This window comes from Schistocerca piceifrons, chromosome 7, assembly GCF_021461385.2.
Source record: "Schistocerca piceifrons isolate TAMUIC-IGC-003096 chromosome 7, iqSchPice1.1, whole genome shotgun sequence".
Taxonomy (NCBI): Eukaryota; Metazoa; Arthropoda; class Insecta; order Orthoptera; family Acrididae; genus Schistocerca; species Schistocerca piceifrons.
The window spans coordinates 555349249-555368026 of record NC_060144.1 but is presented as its reverse complement, the minus strand read 5'-3'; the positions used below and the strand labels follow the sequence as shown (position 1 = coordinate 555368026).

At 42.5% G+C, this 18778-nt stretch overlaps 1 protein-coding gene across 1 annotated transcript in view; it reads left to right on the top strand.

Moving 5' to 3' along the window:
- Positions 1-17973, top strand: part of LOC124709074 (NADP-dependent oxidoreductase RED1-like) — a 35960-nt gene extending 17987 nt beyond the window's left edge. Inside the window, exon 3 of the mRNA XM_047240722.1 lies at positions 17521-17973. Coding sequence (XP_047096678.1) covers positions 17521-17973 — 453 coding nt within the window. The remainder of the gene's footprint in view (positions 1-17520) is intronic.
- The last annotated feature ends 805 nt before the right edge of the window (positions 17974-18778 follow it).

The window sequence follows — 18778 nt, the reverse complement described above, 5'->3', positions numbered from 1 at the left end:
GCTCTGAGCACTATGCGACTTAACTTCTGAGGTCATCAGTCGCCTAGAACTTAGAACTAATTAAGCCTAACTAACCTAAGGACATCGCACACATCTATGCCCGAGGCAGGATTCGAACCTGCGACCGTAGCGGTCGCTCGGTTCCAGACTGTAGCGCCTAGAACCGCACGGCCACTTGGGCCGACTCAGGATGACAATTTCATACATGACCAATGCTGTTGACAAAAGACAAATTAATAAAAACAGTAAAAACACAATACTGACAATCAAGTATGCATTAACATTGCTGGATGAATCGAAGGACTTAATTCTATTCGCTGCTGCAATGAAGTTTAACTCATTATTGCAAGAGATTACATTTTCAGGGATATCCTTAATTAAATTATTCTCTTCAGGAAAACTTGATAAGGAATGCTTTCCATATTTTAATATGTATGAATGATTGTAATAAACAGATAAAATTCTCGTTAATGGCAAATGTCCAGTGGCATGTAGTTGGCAATACACTAGGCATATCAAATAGTTCACACGATAAATCACAATGTGTGGCATTCAAGATTAATCCGCTATTATTCAATTTGAGTGTAAAGGGTACCTCAGGTGCATAATAATTTTTACATGTAAATGTGACATCAAGTGTGGAGTTAAATGAGAAAATTATACCTTCAGAACATCGTTTAAGAAATGGATGATAAAGATGCGTTAAAATTCTATAGCAATCATCTCTTGGGGAATGATTCATAAACAATTCTTTCTCACGGCTGTACATTCTTCGGTCTAAGAATACTGCCGATTCAGGGCGATTAACTTATGACTGCATTTACACATATGCAAATCACTTTCATTTAGGGACACAAAATATCTTCAGTCCTTGCTGATCAGTAGGTAATCATTCAGTACATACTTTACATGAGTATCTGCCTGTGTCCATTTCACAGCGTAAGTATAAATCTTACACATTTCAAAATTATGCTTTGATCTAGCGATGGGAATAGAAACAATAACAGTTAATTCATCTTCAATAATTAAAGAGTGTGTGGAGGTTAACTTATAGTAATCGTATAAATTGTAAGAGTAAACAGGGTAAATCATAATATAGGTTGCATCTAGCTTTCGCTCAATTGATTGTAGGATCTGTAAAAATTGTTCTGGGTATAGTAGTATACTGCTCAAACAATCATTTGAACTACTTTCTAAGGCTGTTCTGAAGTTAGGGGCATCAATGACAGCATTTGGTAAACTATCAGTAATCCTTAACAAAAGTGTGTTTAAATCTAAGTGTGCACTCACAGCATTTAATCCTTGCAATAGTTCTTGGATATTTGCGTGAGTTTCATTACGAATTACCTGGAAATGTAAGATAAATTGCTTTACAATCTGTTCAATGAAAACTGTGTGGTTAGTAATGGTTCTTTGTATATTCTTTAATACGATAATTTCATTAGAGAGGTTAGTTGAATCTGTACTGGACTGTTCTTCAAGAGCTAATATTTTGCCTTTAACTTCCAGCAGATCTCTACTAGTTAAAGTACCAAATACAGACAAAGGATGCTCCCTCCAAAATCAAACCAGGCACGTTTATACCTAATTAAAGTTTTGTGTGACAAAAGCTTTAAAAAACAGTAAATCTCTTGCTCATAATTAGCAAATGTAGACTCTACCTGCATTTTAGCTGTGATCCAGTTATTATACCAAGATTTACCCATTTCCAAAATTGTATCGTTACCCTTAACAGAACGGATTAGATCAACTTGCTTCTTTACGGAACTGAACTGTTGCTGGATTTCACTCGGATTGTACTTGAGGACAAGTTTTGAATTAGTTGTTGAAACTACCATGTCTGATCGTGGTTCAAACAAAACACCTGTACTCTGTAGTACTGTTACTGCAGCATTAGTAGAATACCCTATCACACCAAACATTAGAATAAAAATGAACATGGTTAATTAGCTCTAAATACTAGAGCTAACAATAAACATAAAATAAATGAGTTTCTTGTGGTAACCTGTGGAGTAAAAGATTTAGTTTCACTGTGCACTCGTGCAATAGCTTCAATACTAAATTTTCACAACACATTCACATACTCACATGGCTGAAATAAACATACGCATTGCACTCTCACACACTACACACGTTTACACAGATTGTAAGGGTGTCTGGAACAGGATCGCTCGGAACGTGGCGATGCCTCGGCCTCGAAGTCTGGACTGCGACCTCGCCACTCTCGCTTCCTGGGTTTGAGAACAGCAGGTCTGCCTCTCGGTCGGTCCTCGTCGTCTTGCGATACTACGGGAAACCTACCCAGAAATGGCTTTACACGATTGACATGAAAGACAATCGAACGAAGGGGCAATTTGAGCTTAAGAGTGACTGTCGACAACATCTCCAATATTGGATATGGTCCATTCCAAAACTTCTTAAATTTTTGATTTGACTCTTCTTTAACTCCACGTTGCTCAGATACACAAGATCTCCCTCTCGATACTATGGCACTGCTGCTTGGCTGTCGTGTTGTCTTGCTTGCTGAAGAAAGGATTGATGATTTCGCTGTTTCACTCCCCTCCGTGCTTCCTTTAGCTTACGTGCTAGATCCCTTACATGTTCATTGCTGATTCCAGCAGTCGATCGTGCAAAGTCCAAGGGTGAGTGCATTCTTCTTCCGTAGACGATCTCATATGGACTTAGGCCAGTTGAACTGTGCATTTTGGCATTCTAACAACTTATCAAATATGGTAAACAGACATCCCAATTGTCGTGTTTGCTGCTCACATAATGGCTAACCATTTTAATAATTGTTCTGTGGACTCGTTCGACTCTTCCATTTCCTCCAGGGTGCGCTGATGTAGTCCTTAACTGAGTTATTTGCATGAGCTTGCAAGTCTGTTTAAGTAATTCACTCACAAAATTCGTTCCTTGATCACTAATTATACTTAATGGTGATCCAAACTTAAGAATCCATTCGTTAAAAAAAACTTTAGCTATAGTCTCAGCGCTCTGATCAGGTATTGGTATCATGAGAAGGTATATAGAGAAATGGTCTAACATTGTCAATATGTATTTGTTTCCGTCTTTAGTCTTAGGCAACTGTCCTACGACATCTAGCCCTACTCATTCAAATGGTTCACTTGTCTCTGGAAGTTCTTGCAATGGTGCTCTGCTTTTCCCTACATTGTTCCGTCTGTTACAGGAATCACATTGTGAAGCAAACTCGAAAACGTCAGCTTGTGGCTCGACCACCAAAACATTTGAGTTGTTTTAATGTTTGTTGCTTTTTTACCACAATGTCCTGATAACAACGATCGTGTTGTGATTCTTGAGTTTCTCCCGGTGTATTTGATAATCAAAATATCCACGGGTGTACTGCCAGTCTACAGTGTCCAACGGGCACAATATTTGGGCGATCATACATGTCGCCATCATCATGAGTTGACAAGTCTTTCGGAATGTTACGCTCGCTTCTTTCTGCTTTTAACTGCCGAATCTCTTCTTGCAGTTCATTAATAACAGTTTGTAGATCGACAACGTTACTCTGACTGGATTGCGACATTTCGCCTAATTTAACGCTAATTAGTCACTCAAATGTAAAATAAAAAACCATCACTGCCTTTCGTATCCTAGCCAAACTGGAGTAGACCAACCTGAATTCCAGCGTTGGATGTCCCTGCGTAGTCGGAAGATGTTCATGCTGCTGCTGCTGCTGCTCGAAGTTCACATTGTGCTACAGCTCTTCAGGACTGTGGATTTTCTATAATGATCCCCATACTGACACCAATTCTATAAGGGGGGGGGGGGGGGGTTGTGTTGTTGCCCCGGATGATAATTACACGAATATTTTGTCAGGATTTGTAAGCAGTGGGTCCTTGAGGTAGGGCAATATGCGAACACGAGAAGTTAGTTTAAACAGTTTTATTAACAGAGGCGGATTGTAAAACACGCACGCTATGCGTTCCCATCATCACTGTGTCTGACATCCTAACAGAGGCTAAACATGGTCATATCGAAAGGCTCCATGATGAGCTAAGAAAAGAGACATATTCACACCCGAGGCTGCGCTAGTTAATACTGCCCACTGCGGACGGTGGCCATCGCATACTCCCCGTCGCAGTGCGTCCGGACGCACGTCTGCTGACCAAGCAAAATGTCAGCATTCCAGACAGGTCGGCTGGCGAGCGCGTGTTACGTACCGTACGGCTGCACGCAACCCGTAGTCCCTTACAATGTTATATATTTAGTATTTTCTACTATGTCAACCATTTCACTCAGCCATCAAAGTATACACTTGAGTTTGTAGTTTTCATAAAAGCAGCCCATTCTGAAAGCTATACCTGTAGAACCATACAGGAATAAGACGACGTATAGGAGTGATTGATTAAAGTGTGATTTGTGTCCAGAATGAGATTTTCACTCTGCAGCGGAGTGTGCGCTGATGTGAAACTTCCTGGCAGATTGAAACTGTGTGCCCGACCGAGACTCGAACTCGGGACCTTTGCCTTTCGCAGGCAAGTGGTCTACCATCTGAGCTACCGAAGCACGACTCACGCCCCGTCCTCACAACTTCGCAGGAGAGCTTCTGTAAAGTTTGGAAGGTAGGAGACGAGATACTGGCAGAAGTAAAGCTGTGAGACCGGGCGTGAGTCGTGCTTCGGTAGCTCAGATGGTAGAGCACTTGCCCGCGAAAGGCAAAGATCCCGAGTTCGAGTCTCGGTCGGGTAGACAGTTTTAATCTGCCAGGAAGTTTTGTGACTTTTGTGTTTATCAGTACTGATGTGGTACTTGTGTATAGTGTTATACCATAATCTTCCAACGAGAACAGTGTTTCAACAAAGCAGTTGCTTCTACCGTAAAGTTATTAACAAATATGTTCATTCTGCAGATTCAGTAATGTGTCTGTTAATGTAACTGTGTAGATTTTTCGACCAATTAGAACCTCTTCCTTTTACTTCAAATGCTAAAATGGACACACATATTACAAATTGTTTCATTACAACCAGCATTAAATAGAAAAATTGTCTGTTCTACATAATTACAGAACAGACAGGGTACTCAGTGGTAGAAGAGGAAGTGAAACCATTTGCATTGACTTAAATAAAAGATAAAATCAAGCCATTAGAATCATAAAACAGTTGGTCCTATGTGTCTTAGCCATTGTGTGTGAAAGAAAATGATGGAAACTCACATGTTGGTCACGATTGCAGTAAGCCTACTTTCGACCAAGATAGTATATAAAAATACAATCTCAGTAATGTTTTCCTGTGTTCACATAAGGTCGCAAACATATTTGCGACTACTTAAAAAGATGATATAAATTCCTTGAAAACAGTCAGCAGTGAATTATTACAGCACTGTTACCATGACCTTAACAACAGAACTCAAAAGCAGGACAATGCTGATGTAATTAAAATACAATCACGATGGGTACACGTGCATAAAACGACGCAAAACGCTAGTTTTATGAAATTGTTGTGAAAATTATAGTACAGGAAGCAATTAACTGTTGATGGTGTACTATAAACGATAACTTCAATTAACGTTTCGAATCCACACGAACCACAATAATTGACATAAATCGAAGATTAGTACACTATTATTGCAGATAAAATTCAATTGCTAAAATCCTTTCATGCAGATTTTATGTCTTTGAGAAGTCTTTGTACTCATTACAATAATTTGTAAACTTAAGTAAGTTACTGATAGTGATAAAAACAACATTTAACTGCCATATGTTTCGTGCCAACGTAAGCCACAGTCCTCCACTGACTCAGTTGCCCTAATGGTGCTATTCCGACATACCCGTCGGACAAAACCTCTGGTAGTAGTGTTCGAAAATCGTTCGTGCAAACGTTAGTGTCGATGAAATTTTGCACCAGGCATAGAGGTGTGCTCAGGTAATCTAGCGGTAAACCACCTGCTAACGATAAGCAGGAATTTGCGTTCGAGTCTGTGGCTTTAGCTACATCTGGGATCGATAAAAATGATTGTCAATGAAATTCGCCAACAGCCATTCAGTATGACAAGGCACAAATCCGGCTTGTGGATTTTACAACGCAATGTGATAATGAATTTAATGGCTGAAGTCGGTTTCAGGTCTGTGGTCCCGAAGATCACTTGTGCTATCACGTTTCTGTAACCATGTGCAATGTAAATATTGATAAATCAAAAACATATCTTTACATCTCAGTATTTATTTCATAAACAACTTGCTAAAGACGCCCCCAACAGACATCGGACATGTTTAGTGCACTGCTGCCAACATCCATTTAGTTGGTATCCACAGAACTAGGAAATATTACAGGTTTGCATGATGTACCACAACATCAACTCATTTCCAAGTAACGCTTGGTTTCTCTCTATAATTCATTTAACGAGAGGGAAGGGATGTCACAAAAACTAAATATAAAAATGTATTTAACAATAGAATTAAGTTGACTGAAGGCCAGCTCTATTTACGTTTATACTAGTATTAAAGTAAAAGAGTTTTCTGTTGCATATTAAATTTGTGTGAATCTAAAGGCTTAGCGTAAACGATTCATTGCGTTTCAAAGCACCGTTTATTTACAACTATGCAACACACAGAAATGGGTGATACATGAAAAGATAGATACATCCACCAAGTTTTTGGTACATTCTACAAATATTGAATATGTGCATCCTTGGTCACCCGACAAATATCCGAACGTTCCGCACATACTTTCACTAGCATGTCTCCGACAAAGTCGGTCGCAGCAGCAAAACTTTATTCTTAACATAATCCAAGAGCAAGAAATCACATCGCGTGAAATCCTGTGAACTGGAGGGGTGGAGAGGGGGGGGGGGGGGAAGTGGGGCATAGCAACAGAGGAACATCACACTGACCAGCGCGCTCTGTCAAGCGATGTGGAAGTTCTCTGTTGACAAAGGCATGGACAGTTGTGTTCCAGTGAGGTGAAGCTCCGTCCTGTTGACAGATGGAAGTCGAGGAGTCAGCAGTCAGTTGTGGCAACAATCACAACAGCAGCATATCCAGGTGCACGGAACTTGTCGCCATCTGCTCTGTGAAGGAAAAGGGGCCATGCACCTTTGTCTTCAATGTGGCACAGGTGATATTCACTTGTGGCGAATCCCTTCCCAACTGCACATGGACAAGCAGCAACACAGTACACCACATTGTGACAACTCCTGACAGATGGAAAGTCACCTTGACACTGAACATCGATGTCCTCACAAGGTCGCCATCATCTTCCATAGCTTGCTGCATTTGGGTACAAAACTACATTTGGCAGGCATAATCATCTAGGGTCAGTTGTTGTAACAGCTGCAAACAGAAGGATTTGAAAGGCAAACGACCGCCAAACATTCGAAACGGTTTTCGGCGGAATGCCCAGTTCACAGCTTGCACGAGTGGCTGATTTTTGTGGGCTGCACACAAAGCCCTGTCTCACACATTCCATCATTTCCTCTGAAACTCACAGTCGCCATATGCTTTTTCCTTTACACAGACAACCAGTATCACGAAACTGGCGAAACCAACGCAAAATGCACTGGTGACCAGGTGTAGCTTTTCTACTCGTATATTTGCGTATGAATACACGCTTAGCGCTCGTACCCCACAAATACTTAGGATAGTCTAGCCCACAAGAACTCTTCTCCAGCGTTGCCGCCACCTTGTAGGGTGCCGTCACAGGTCTCCCATCTAGCGTGCACGCGAGCCTTGAGGCAGGCATTTTAAACTTGATGAGTGGATCTATCTTTTCATGTACCATCTATCTTTGTATGTCATATACTTATCAGTAAACAGTGCTTTGAAACCTAATGAATCATTTAGGCTGACTCCGTATTTAATGTGGTAGAGACCATACCAGAGACGACTATAATTTTCATACAGATGTCTGCCATCTTAGCAAAATAAAATCGGTGAAATTTTTACGAATCTTAAAACGACTGGGAATTTGTGCATGAAATATCTCATCTTAAAGGCATATTTGCGCTGATTCCAAAAATGGTCATAGCTTTTGCGAGGCTGTAATATTTCCGAAGATAATTTAGTATTGTGTTTATATTTTAGTAATATTGACTCAGCTGATGTGTTTCGAATATAGTTGTATTTTTAAAACGTGGTCTCTTGTCCTTCAGCGACTGTCGAACACTTGTTTGCTTTCAGAAACAGTCTTTTAATTGAATTTGAGTATTACGCATCACCTTCCTTTGTTAATATTCAGGGTGACCCTTCCAAACCTCTGACATTTCAAAGGCCCAGCTAAAAAGAGCCTAAAGTAGATATAGTAATGAAATCGCACTGTATAATAGAGCTTCTCAAAGACTTTATTGAATACTCACCAGTACACCTCTTCATATGAAGCATTTGTAGCACAAAGAATATCGAGTCTGTATTCAGTTTCTTGCCACGTTCTGCTTAACATGTCCTCTGTCACTGTTGCAATCGTATCAGTCATACATCTTAACACAGTGATCTCGTCCATTTTCATCGCGAACATGCGGTTCTTCCCGAAGAAATCCAGTGGGGCAGTATCGGTGGAACGTGGTGGCCAGGCAGTGGTTCTACCGCGCCTGATCCAGCAACTTGGAAATTTCGTATGTAGTAACTTGAGAACAGGCGTTGACCAGTGCGGCAGAGCTCCATCTTGTTGAAAGGTGATGTTGGGTTCAACTCTTTCATCTGAAGATATACAAACTGCTTCAACATGTCCAGATACACTAGTCCATTTACCTTCATAGAAGAATGGTCCAACAATCTTGTGGTGCGTTAGCCTACTTCAGAGGTTCTATAGAGTCCGCCAGAAAAAAGGTATCAATACTTTAAGGAACGAAAAGTATTACTTATTATTTATTTTAAATTTAGTAATTAATCACATGCGTTGCACAAGCTTCAGTTTAGCACATGGTTACTTTAAATGTTGCAAATGTTCGCCGCTGCCGGCTATACACATTAACAGAACGACGAGCGGTCGCCGCAACTACGTCAGTCAATGTTACAGTGGAGATCGCCGCATATGTCGCTGTAATCTCCTGGCGAAGTTCCTTCAGCGTGCGTGGCTTACGTCGTTAGAAGTTATCTTTCACAGTTCCCTTTAAGTAAAAGTCCATAGGTGTTAGATCTGGAGACTGTGAAGAGTACTCAATGGGCCCTCTTTGTCCAATCCAATGCCCCGGAAAATTGTCATCCAGGAAACCTCGTACGGCTAAGTGGTACTGTGGTGGCGCCCCATCCTGTTGGTAGAAGACCTCTTCATCAGCTCCACAAAGCGCACGTGTACCTGGAATAACTGACGTGCGTAAAATTTCCTGCTACACTCCTCCAGTGACAGTAGCATCAAAGAAAAAGGGTCCTACTTAGCCCCTGGATGATAGTCTACACCACAGATGAACCCCTGGTAGACTGCTCGTTTTGTCCACATAAACATGCGGATTTTCCGGTGCCCAGTACACACTCTTATGCAGATTCACGGTTCCATTAAGATTAAATTGTGCCTCATGACTCCACAGTACTTTCGTCACAAACTGTTCGTCATCAGTTACCATTTGCTGAGGCCATTCGCAAAATTGCATTTGGCTATCAGGATCGTCGGCATTAACGACGAGCAGTAATCGTGGAATGTAAACTTTCCACTTTGCAGATTTCAGAATTCTTCGTACACTTGTACTGCTAACCCCCACTTCATGTGCATATTGCGTAGCAGACTTCTGCAGAGAATTTCAAACTTGCAATTCAAACTTGTCAATGACGCATTTAATTGTTAGGCGGGTCTGTGGATCTGTTTCAGACTGCCGCCTCCATTGACGTTGCACTTCAACTGCATTATCAAACTAGAAAAACCACTTCACAACACATTTTCGTTGCTCGAATGTCAAGCTTGCTCCAGCCATCCTGTTTTCTCAATAACAAGATGAAAGTACTAACATCTGTTAAGCCAAAGACCATACTGCAACACACTCGTAACTCAAATCGAACGACAATATCGATCTCCCGATAGAGCCTGACAAAGAGTGTATACATTTTTCTGGCGAACTCTGTATTTAGACCTACAATGAACATGTTCAATGACAGCATGCGGATGTTTCGATCCCCAAATACGAACATTGTGCCGATAAACCGTTCCTGATACGTGAAATGTTGCCTCCTTTGAGAGTAAATTTCTTTCCAGGAAGATGACATTCGTGTCAGTACACTGCAGCATGTCTGTAGCAAACTGTTATCGGCATAGTTTGTAGTTCGGCATCAGATTTTTCAGAACTTTCACTTTGTAAGTACACAAACGAAGACGCTGGGGTATTAGACTACGGAGTGCTGCTTGGGGTACACCAAGTTTTCTAGGTGCCTGCCGAATTGACTCGAGTGCGCTTCTGAGAAAAGCTTGTGTGATGTCGTCCTCTGTCGCTTCGGAAACACAGCGACGCACATCGCCAGAACGTTTCAGAACACTTTCAGTTGCCAGAAACTTACGACACCATCCCTTAAAACTGTTTTAGCATCAGTGGTTCACATTCATACAGCCTCTGAGAAGTCCTTTGCACAGTAATCGACGAATTTGTTTATGGAAATCACACTAGTTTGCGCGCTCTGCTGTGCGATCGCGATTTTCACTCCATACGATAATGATGCACTATGGCCCGTAGGTGGCCCGTCTGTCGCAAGAATATAAATTCTGTGAGATGCTGTAGGGTATGGTCGAATTTCACTGTCTAATCTACTGTTGTTTTTTCCTTGGTTTTTGAAATCTGGGACATTTGAAAGGGACATCCTATATGATATAATTTTAGAATAGTCAAATAATTTGGTACCGTATGAAACCTGTTACACTGACATGGTCTTTTGTTGTTGTCGATATTCAGTTCTCGGTAGCAAAATGTAGGGCAATGCATTAAATTGGTTTCAACATGCGAAATACGGATTTCTTACAGAAATCCCAACATACAGGTTTCTAAGCACTATAAAGTATTAATTGAATAGCACACAACCAGCAATATTCTTCTGCCGTAAGAAATATGTCTCATGTATAAGAAAAAAAGAAAGTTACTTACATAAGTTTTGGTTAGGGTCAAAGAGTTTGTTGTTAAGCGTCCCAGTTGACATCACTTTGATAATCGATTACGTAAATACATCATAAGTCCCGACCTGGCACAAATTTTCAACTGACGCCAAATATTCAAAAAGTAACCGGTTTCAGATGAACACAACACAAGATTCAATAAATATTGGGCTGGTGCATAAGTTCACAGCGCGTTTACATAAGTTTAATAAACACAACAGACACACATAACAAAGAGATTAGTCATCAATAATTCGAGGGTAATCCCAAAAGTAAGGTCTCCCATTTTTTTATAGGTACAGGGCTCTCTTTGTATGGCAATTCGTCACACTGTTACGAAGAGTGCTGCACTCGCTTGTGTAAACATGCGCACACGCCGCGCTGAGGCGCTCAGTCGTTGAGAATGGAGGTCCCGTTGGGTGTTACCGTTACCGCCAAGTGCGAATTGCGCGCAGTTATTCGGTTTTTGAACGCAAAGGGCACTGCGCCGATTGAAATCCATCGCCAATTGACGGAAGTGTATGGTGAGTCGTGCATAGATGTCAAAAATGTTTGTAGGTGGTACAGAGTGTTCGCAGCTGGTCGGGCCGAAATTCACGACGAGCAAAGGAGCGGGAGACCGTCAATTTCTGAGGAGAGTGTTGAAGGTTGAGCACTGGGACCACAATTAACGCTGACAGGTACTGTGAGACTCTGAAAAAACTCCAACAAGCAATTCAGAACTGGAGAGGAGGAATGTTGAGAAAGGACGCGTACACACTCTCCATGACAACGCTCGCCCACACATCGCTCGGCAAACGTTGCTCTCCTGCAACAGTTTCAGTGGAACATAATCACCCACCCACCCTATAGCCCTGACTTGGCGCCCAGTGACTATCACCTGTTCCCTAAATTAAAAGAACATTTGGCTGGAAAGCTGTTCAGCCGCGACGACGACGTGAAAGACGAGGTTCATAACTTTCTGAACAGCATGGCGGCGAGCTGGTATGATATGGGTTTACAAAAACTGCCACAGCGTCTACAAAAATGCATCGACAGAAATGGTGATTATGTCGAAAAATAGCTAAATGTTCAAGCTGGAAACTGATGTAAACCATTGTAGAAATAAACAGGTCTATGTACTTATAAAAAAATAGGAGACCTTAGTTTTGGGATTACCCTCGTATATTACAACAGTTTGCCAGCGCTAGAGTAACTTCTCACTTTTGCGACTGCAGAAATCACTTGGTTTTGAGATGAAGAACTCGTCGACCCAGATTCAGAGCGCAGTTTTTTCCGGAAACGAAGTTACTTGAACGTTGTTCGATAGAGAGCGGAGAAGGCGAAAATCTCAGGGGGCAAGATGAGTTGAATAACGTGGGTGCGGAATGACAGTACTAGGGCAAAAAGAGCGTCACCACACGCTGCTTTAATGCCAAATTTATTCAAGATGGCGGATCCAAGATAACAGGGTAGACATGGAAACATCGCAATGACGTCATGGCGGAAAGTTCGAATCTTGGCGGGAAAATAGGTCAATTGGGCTACCTCCATTAACCCAACACCCTCCCCTCCCCTTTCCCTTCCCTACCCCCAGAAAATGGTGAGAAGTTCAAATTGTCGTGGAAGTAAGGTCACTTGGGCTACCTCCACTAACCTAAGTCATCCGACCGCCACCTCTTCCTAAAAATTGGTGGGGAAAGGACTCAGCCAGTGCTGCGCTGCTGCAGAGAGGCAGCAGTGTACTTATTTATTTCGGAAAAATTTATTTAGGGCCGGATTTCACGTAGTTTATTTATTACACCGAAACAAAACATTTGCTCTGATGAACTTGAGGCCACACTACATAGCCTACAGACCTGAAAACTACTTGTAAATTATCTAAATAATGCAGTACACTAAGTGCAGACATGCAAACAACTTGTGAATTGTCAAAATAATGCATCTATAACGCTCTGCAAATACGCTCTCTAATTGTAAACTGTCGAAATAATGCATTTCGCAGCCCACAGACCTGCGAACTACTTGTAAATTGTCAAAACAATGCATGTCTAACGCTCTGCACACACGCTCACTAATTATAAACTGTCGAAATAATGCAGTACACAGCACACAGAGCTGCAAACTACTTGTAAATTATCGAAATAATGCATTACTCTGATGTACAGAGACATCATCTACTCGTAAATTGTCAAAATAATGCATGTAAAAGGCACTGCAAACATGGTCACTATCGAAATAATACGTTGCACAGCCTACAGACCTGTTCACAAAATAATGCAACAGACACGTTCACTACGCATAAAATTGGCAAAATAATGCTGTATAACGCTCTGCCAATAAGCTCACAAAGCATAAACAGCCGAAAATAATGCAGTGCAAAACACTCATCGCATGTAAAATTGTTTTTGAACTACCATTTAGAAATTCGACCATGTCGCATCAGCAAACTGCTCCCTACAAAGGCTTCAACACACGCACACGCCGACGCCAACCGGATGTGGGCAGCACAATAGAGACGAATGCCGAGGTGCGAACCATCACTCTCACACTGCTGCCAATTACAGCCAGCAGGTGAAAGTCGTGTCTATTTTCAGGTATACAGTTAGAATTCTACGAGTATTGTACTGACGTCACAGTTCTATGTAAATAAGAGCCAAGCCACCCTCTGTATGCGCACGTAATCACTGTGGCCAAGGCGTACCTGATGGTCCAGTACCAAGAGAGACGTTTGCATAGCGGCTCACCCTCGCAGATACAGCTAAAAGGTTCTCAATGTTATACTGATCTCGCAGGTCTATGTAAACAACAGCCAACACACCTCTGAATGCACTATAGAAATCTATTGCAATGCTTCCTAGAATAGCACAGGTTGCATTCTCCCTAGTGATCCTAATGGGACATGCGAGACACCTCCATCACGTACGTGTTTACTGAGCCACCACGCATACCTGCCCAGGGTGGGTGATGCATTGCCGTGAAGCATTCGCGTAGTGACTCACCGTCGCAGGCACACCTGAAAGGTTCTCGATGTTATACTGATGTCACAGGACTATGTAAGTAACAGCCAAATCTACCTCTCAGAAATTGTAATGTGTCGCAGAAATAGTTAACGGTTGCTTTTGTAGGAGCTTTTGTGATGTCTCAGCTTGTCTGCATGGAAATTCTTGTCCTAGCAGAACCTGTTTACAAAAATAGCCAAGAATAACGCCGAATGCATCCCTCCTGATGGTCCTCATGCAGCACCCCATCCATCACATGTTACCCTTCCTGAAAATCATTAAGCTCAGCTTTCAACAAACATCTCCAAAACACAAACGTACTCACCACTATGTAGAGGCTCCTATGTCCCGACACAAAGGATGTCTTATGAATGAATGGAGCATTATGATTGGCTCTTACTGAATTTACCTACCAAATTACTGATGCCACCTTTGTGGAAGTACTGTCAATCTTTCTCTTTCTGCAGACAAGATTTTCAGTGGCAAAACTATTTTGTATAGATTGCCATATTGCACTGACAGTTATACCCTACAAAATTGGCCTACAGATCGTCAAATACGGAAAGACTCTTTCTCAATTACACTGCTCTGCCACTTAGGATGGAAGCTTGAATACTAGAATGTGAAACCGATCTCCAACCCAGCAATATATCATCGCATACCACGTCGATCTAGTAAACATGCAATTCGTATTGTAAGCATACTGTCATATCGCTAGCTTGGTTGTGGAGTATCTTTGCGGGCAGCCACGCCTGTAGAGTCGAGCGCGGGACACGGAACTGTTATGTTGTGTAGTGTGTAGCTCTGCATGTGAGAGGCATTGTTAGTATGGAAGTTGAAGTGTTGCTACAAGTTCTATTACAGTAAAGTGATGAAATAAGCAAATGATTCAGAGGAAAGTGTGTCAAGAAGTAATTTAAAAATGTGCAGTGCTGCTGATAACGTATTTGTGTATCCTCTTGTTGCGTTTCGTACCATACAGTATCAATCATCCGCGGCCATGTTCAGTCTCCAAGAATGAACTAATGGAATCAGTAATACTGTGCACCACAAAAGAGAGCATTTATGTGCCTGTGTCTTGTAGCGAGCATAAGAACTTTCGTTCGATCATTCGGCTTCCGCATCATCAACAATCACCCACGTCGTGTCGCTTAAGCATACGCTTGTCTGAGTGAACAGATAATCATCAAGATTGTTAATTGGGATAAACAGTTATGAATTAGAATGTAAACAGTGCAACCTGAGATTTCCTTTAATCGTCTCAGAATATAGTTGTTCACACCAGACGTAGAACAGTGTTGTGTTATGACGATGAGGGGCTCCCCTGACTCGCTTACATATTTCGATAGATAATTTCAGGCAAGCCAGCAGCACTGTGGAGCAGAATAGTGCGACCGCCGCGGGATTATCAGGTACGTGGTGTGGACAGGGCGCATGGTCACGAAACGACGACCAGTTTAAAGGTACCACCACACCCTCTTGTACCCCCGGGCATGTTACAGTATCCTGCGCCGTAGAAAATCGCCCCTTTTGCATCATGCATATATCCATTGACCGCCAGACACTCGAACATTTACCGTGATGACAGACAGCATAAGCACATGCACCGTAGGTATACTCCTCGCAGAACTAGATATTTCCCACAAAGTCAGGCAGTCATCCGTCGCAGCTGATGGTCACAAGTCACCCGCTGCTGACGAGTGGCCAAGGCGCCCACAGCGGACCAAAGACACTCTCAGAACTGTTCTAAATGGTTCAAATGGCTCTGAGCACTATGGGACTTAACAGCTGTGGTCATCAGTCCCCTGGAACTTAGAACTACTTAAACCTAACTAACCTAAGGACATCACACACATCCATGCCCGAGGCAGGATTCGAACCTGCGACCGTAGCAATCGCGTGGTTCCGGACTGCGCGCCTAGAACCACGAGACCACCGCGGCCGGCTCTCAGAACTGTTGTACAAAGTCGGGCTTGTTTGCCCTTGGCACAAAGGCTTTACTGTTTCTGCTGCTTGCTTGCTTGCTTTCTACACCCCTCAGCAGGCTCTGGGATTATTATACCATTTACGCAATATTTCTCGATATCAAGCACGTAGCAATATTGCTTGCATAGCAGTATCACTCACGTAGTATAATTCAGAAGATGTAGACTGGAAATTATTTCTCTAGAAACCCGAAACTTTAGTGAGGTGGAGCGTGCTGTAACTAACTGAGTAACTAGAAACTTATCCTGTCTGTGAAGGCCTTTATGTGATAACGAGAAAAGAATAGACGAAATTCTCCAACCCATCTTTCACCTGCTACATGCGCTCACCACAATCGATGTTCTCTCAACCAAATAAAGACGGGAAATGTGCAGAAGCAGTCAACCAGACAATTTACATGGGAGTGAATAATGGTCCAGAGCAAACAAACATCCATACTGGATCGTCTCAAATTTCCACGCGATCACGAAGACTGTCCAACACACTGAGTATTAGTTCGCGATTCAGCCATCTAGAGGACGACACAGTTAAGTCAACTACATTCCTGCATCCCAACAGGCCTCTCCATTCAGACGGTTCCTGCCATTAGCAGGAAACGTGAATCATTCACGCCGCAGGCCACCGCCATGCAATCCGACACAGAATTGTCCTAGGAAACTGGCTACATATACATTTAATCACTGTACTTACAATTAAATAATATGATCACGGTCTCAAAGTATCGGAAATACACCCCGCTGATGGCTGTGGTCCTGGAAATAGAAATATCTGTACCATTCTAACGACTTGACATATTTTTCCCTTTGTTATCGCAGTATTCCATGTCAAATCCATACCTTCCTTACGACTGGACATAGTCATTTCCTTTGCACTTATCGCTCCGAAAGGTATCGCGAAGTCAGGTATAGAGTTAAGTACAGGACGCTCAGAGGCGTTTAAGGAATAATTCTTCCCTTGTTCCTTACAGGAGTGGAACAGGAAAAAAAGTCCTAATAACTGTACGACGTGAAATATTCTCTGCCATGCAAAGTGGTTTATAGGGTATTCATGTAGATGTAGATGTAGAAAGAGAAATATGTCCAGTTTAATTCAGGGCCACCTGGTAAGTGAAACCAAGAAGTTAGCCCGAGTTTTTGTTACTTTTTTAACAACGTTCTGTTACATATCTTCCACTATCACGACCATCAAATACTGCATATGCTTAAGTCCTGACTTTGCAAGTGCTTATCCTACAATAACATAGCACTTTGAACTCCCTTCCCGCTGTGTCACTTCGTTGCTGCTAGATTACGTCCTGTCCACACAAATACAGGGTCATTCAAAAAGGAAGAACGGATTTCTTGTTTATTACAGAGAAAATGCGAAAGATAGAAAGGTTCAAAGATTTATGTTCACACAGACACTACGCCATACACTCAGTGGGAGCACCACGCGTTGCTCGAGAAACATCGAATCGGTGGTCCATTTCAGTCCACAGACGAAGCCACATGTCCCTGTTTATTGCTGCGTAACTGGCCTCTCTTCCGCAGGTGAAGTGGCTGAAAGAGGAGTTGGGATTCCATCACGCATTTAACTACAAGACGAATGACGTCACAGAGGCGCTGAAGCAGGCGGCACCTGACGGCGTCGACGTGTACTTCGACAACGTGGGCGGCGAGCTGAGCAGCGCAGTGATCAACAGCATGCGAGAGTGGGGCCGCATCTCCGTGTGCGGCTCGATATCTGGATACAACGAATCTAACCTCCCGAAGGCTACCATCATCCAGCCCGCAGCCGTATTCAAGCAGCTCCGCATGGAGGGGTTCCTGTATTCACAGTGGCACGACCGCTGGGAAGAGGGCATTACCCAGCTGACGCAGTGGGTCCGAGAGGGAAAAATCAAATACCGTGAGACTGTAACAGAAGGGTTTCAAAACACCCCCAAAGCCTTCGCCGGTATGCTGCAGGGTGACAACTTGGGGAAGGCTGTTGTTAAAGTGTGAAGAACCATAGTGTATCGTAAACAATTTCACAAGCAGGACAAGGACAATTTCTTTCAGTATTTTGTACACAGTACATCAAGAGAAAGGTGCATGGTTGCAACGGAATGTTCTTCAAAACTTATGTTTGTGGTTTCAGTTTTTCAATATCATTCCACATCATTATAAAAGTGGAATAAATACATGAAAATAAATATTGTAAGTGGATAGTTTGTGTTGTTGCCCCAGATGATAATTATACTAATATTTTGTCAGTATTTGTAAGTAAGAAGTAAGTTTAAACAGTTTATTAACAGAGGCGGATTATAAAACATGTATGCTACACATACCCATCATCACTGTGTCTGACATCCTAATTATGGTCGTATTGAAAGGCTCCATGATGAGCTAAGAAAAGAGACATATTCGCGCCCGAGGCCACGCTAGTTAATACTGTATGCTGCGGACAGTGGCCAGTGGCGTAATCTGCATCGCAGTGTGGCCGGACGCGCATTTACTGACCAAGCAAATTGTCAGCATTCCAAACAGGTCGGCTGGCGAGCGCATGTATCGTACCGTACGCCTGCGCGCAACCCTTAAACGCTTACATCACTTTACCCAGAGAAAAAGAGCAACCATAGGTGGCTTCAAACGACCCCCTGGGCGTTACGAATCTATTTCGCCATTTGCGGCATCAGAAGGCACTGCAACACGTATTTCGTTTGCAAATTCAGTAACGTTTCGTGCAAAGAAATGAGCCTTCAGGATGGCAAATGGTTCAAATGGCTCTGAGCACTATGCGACTTAACATCTGAGGTCATCAGTCCCC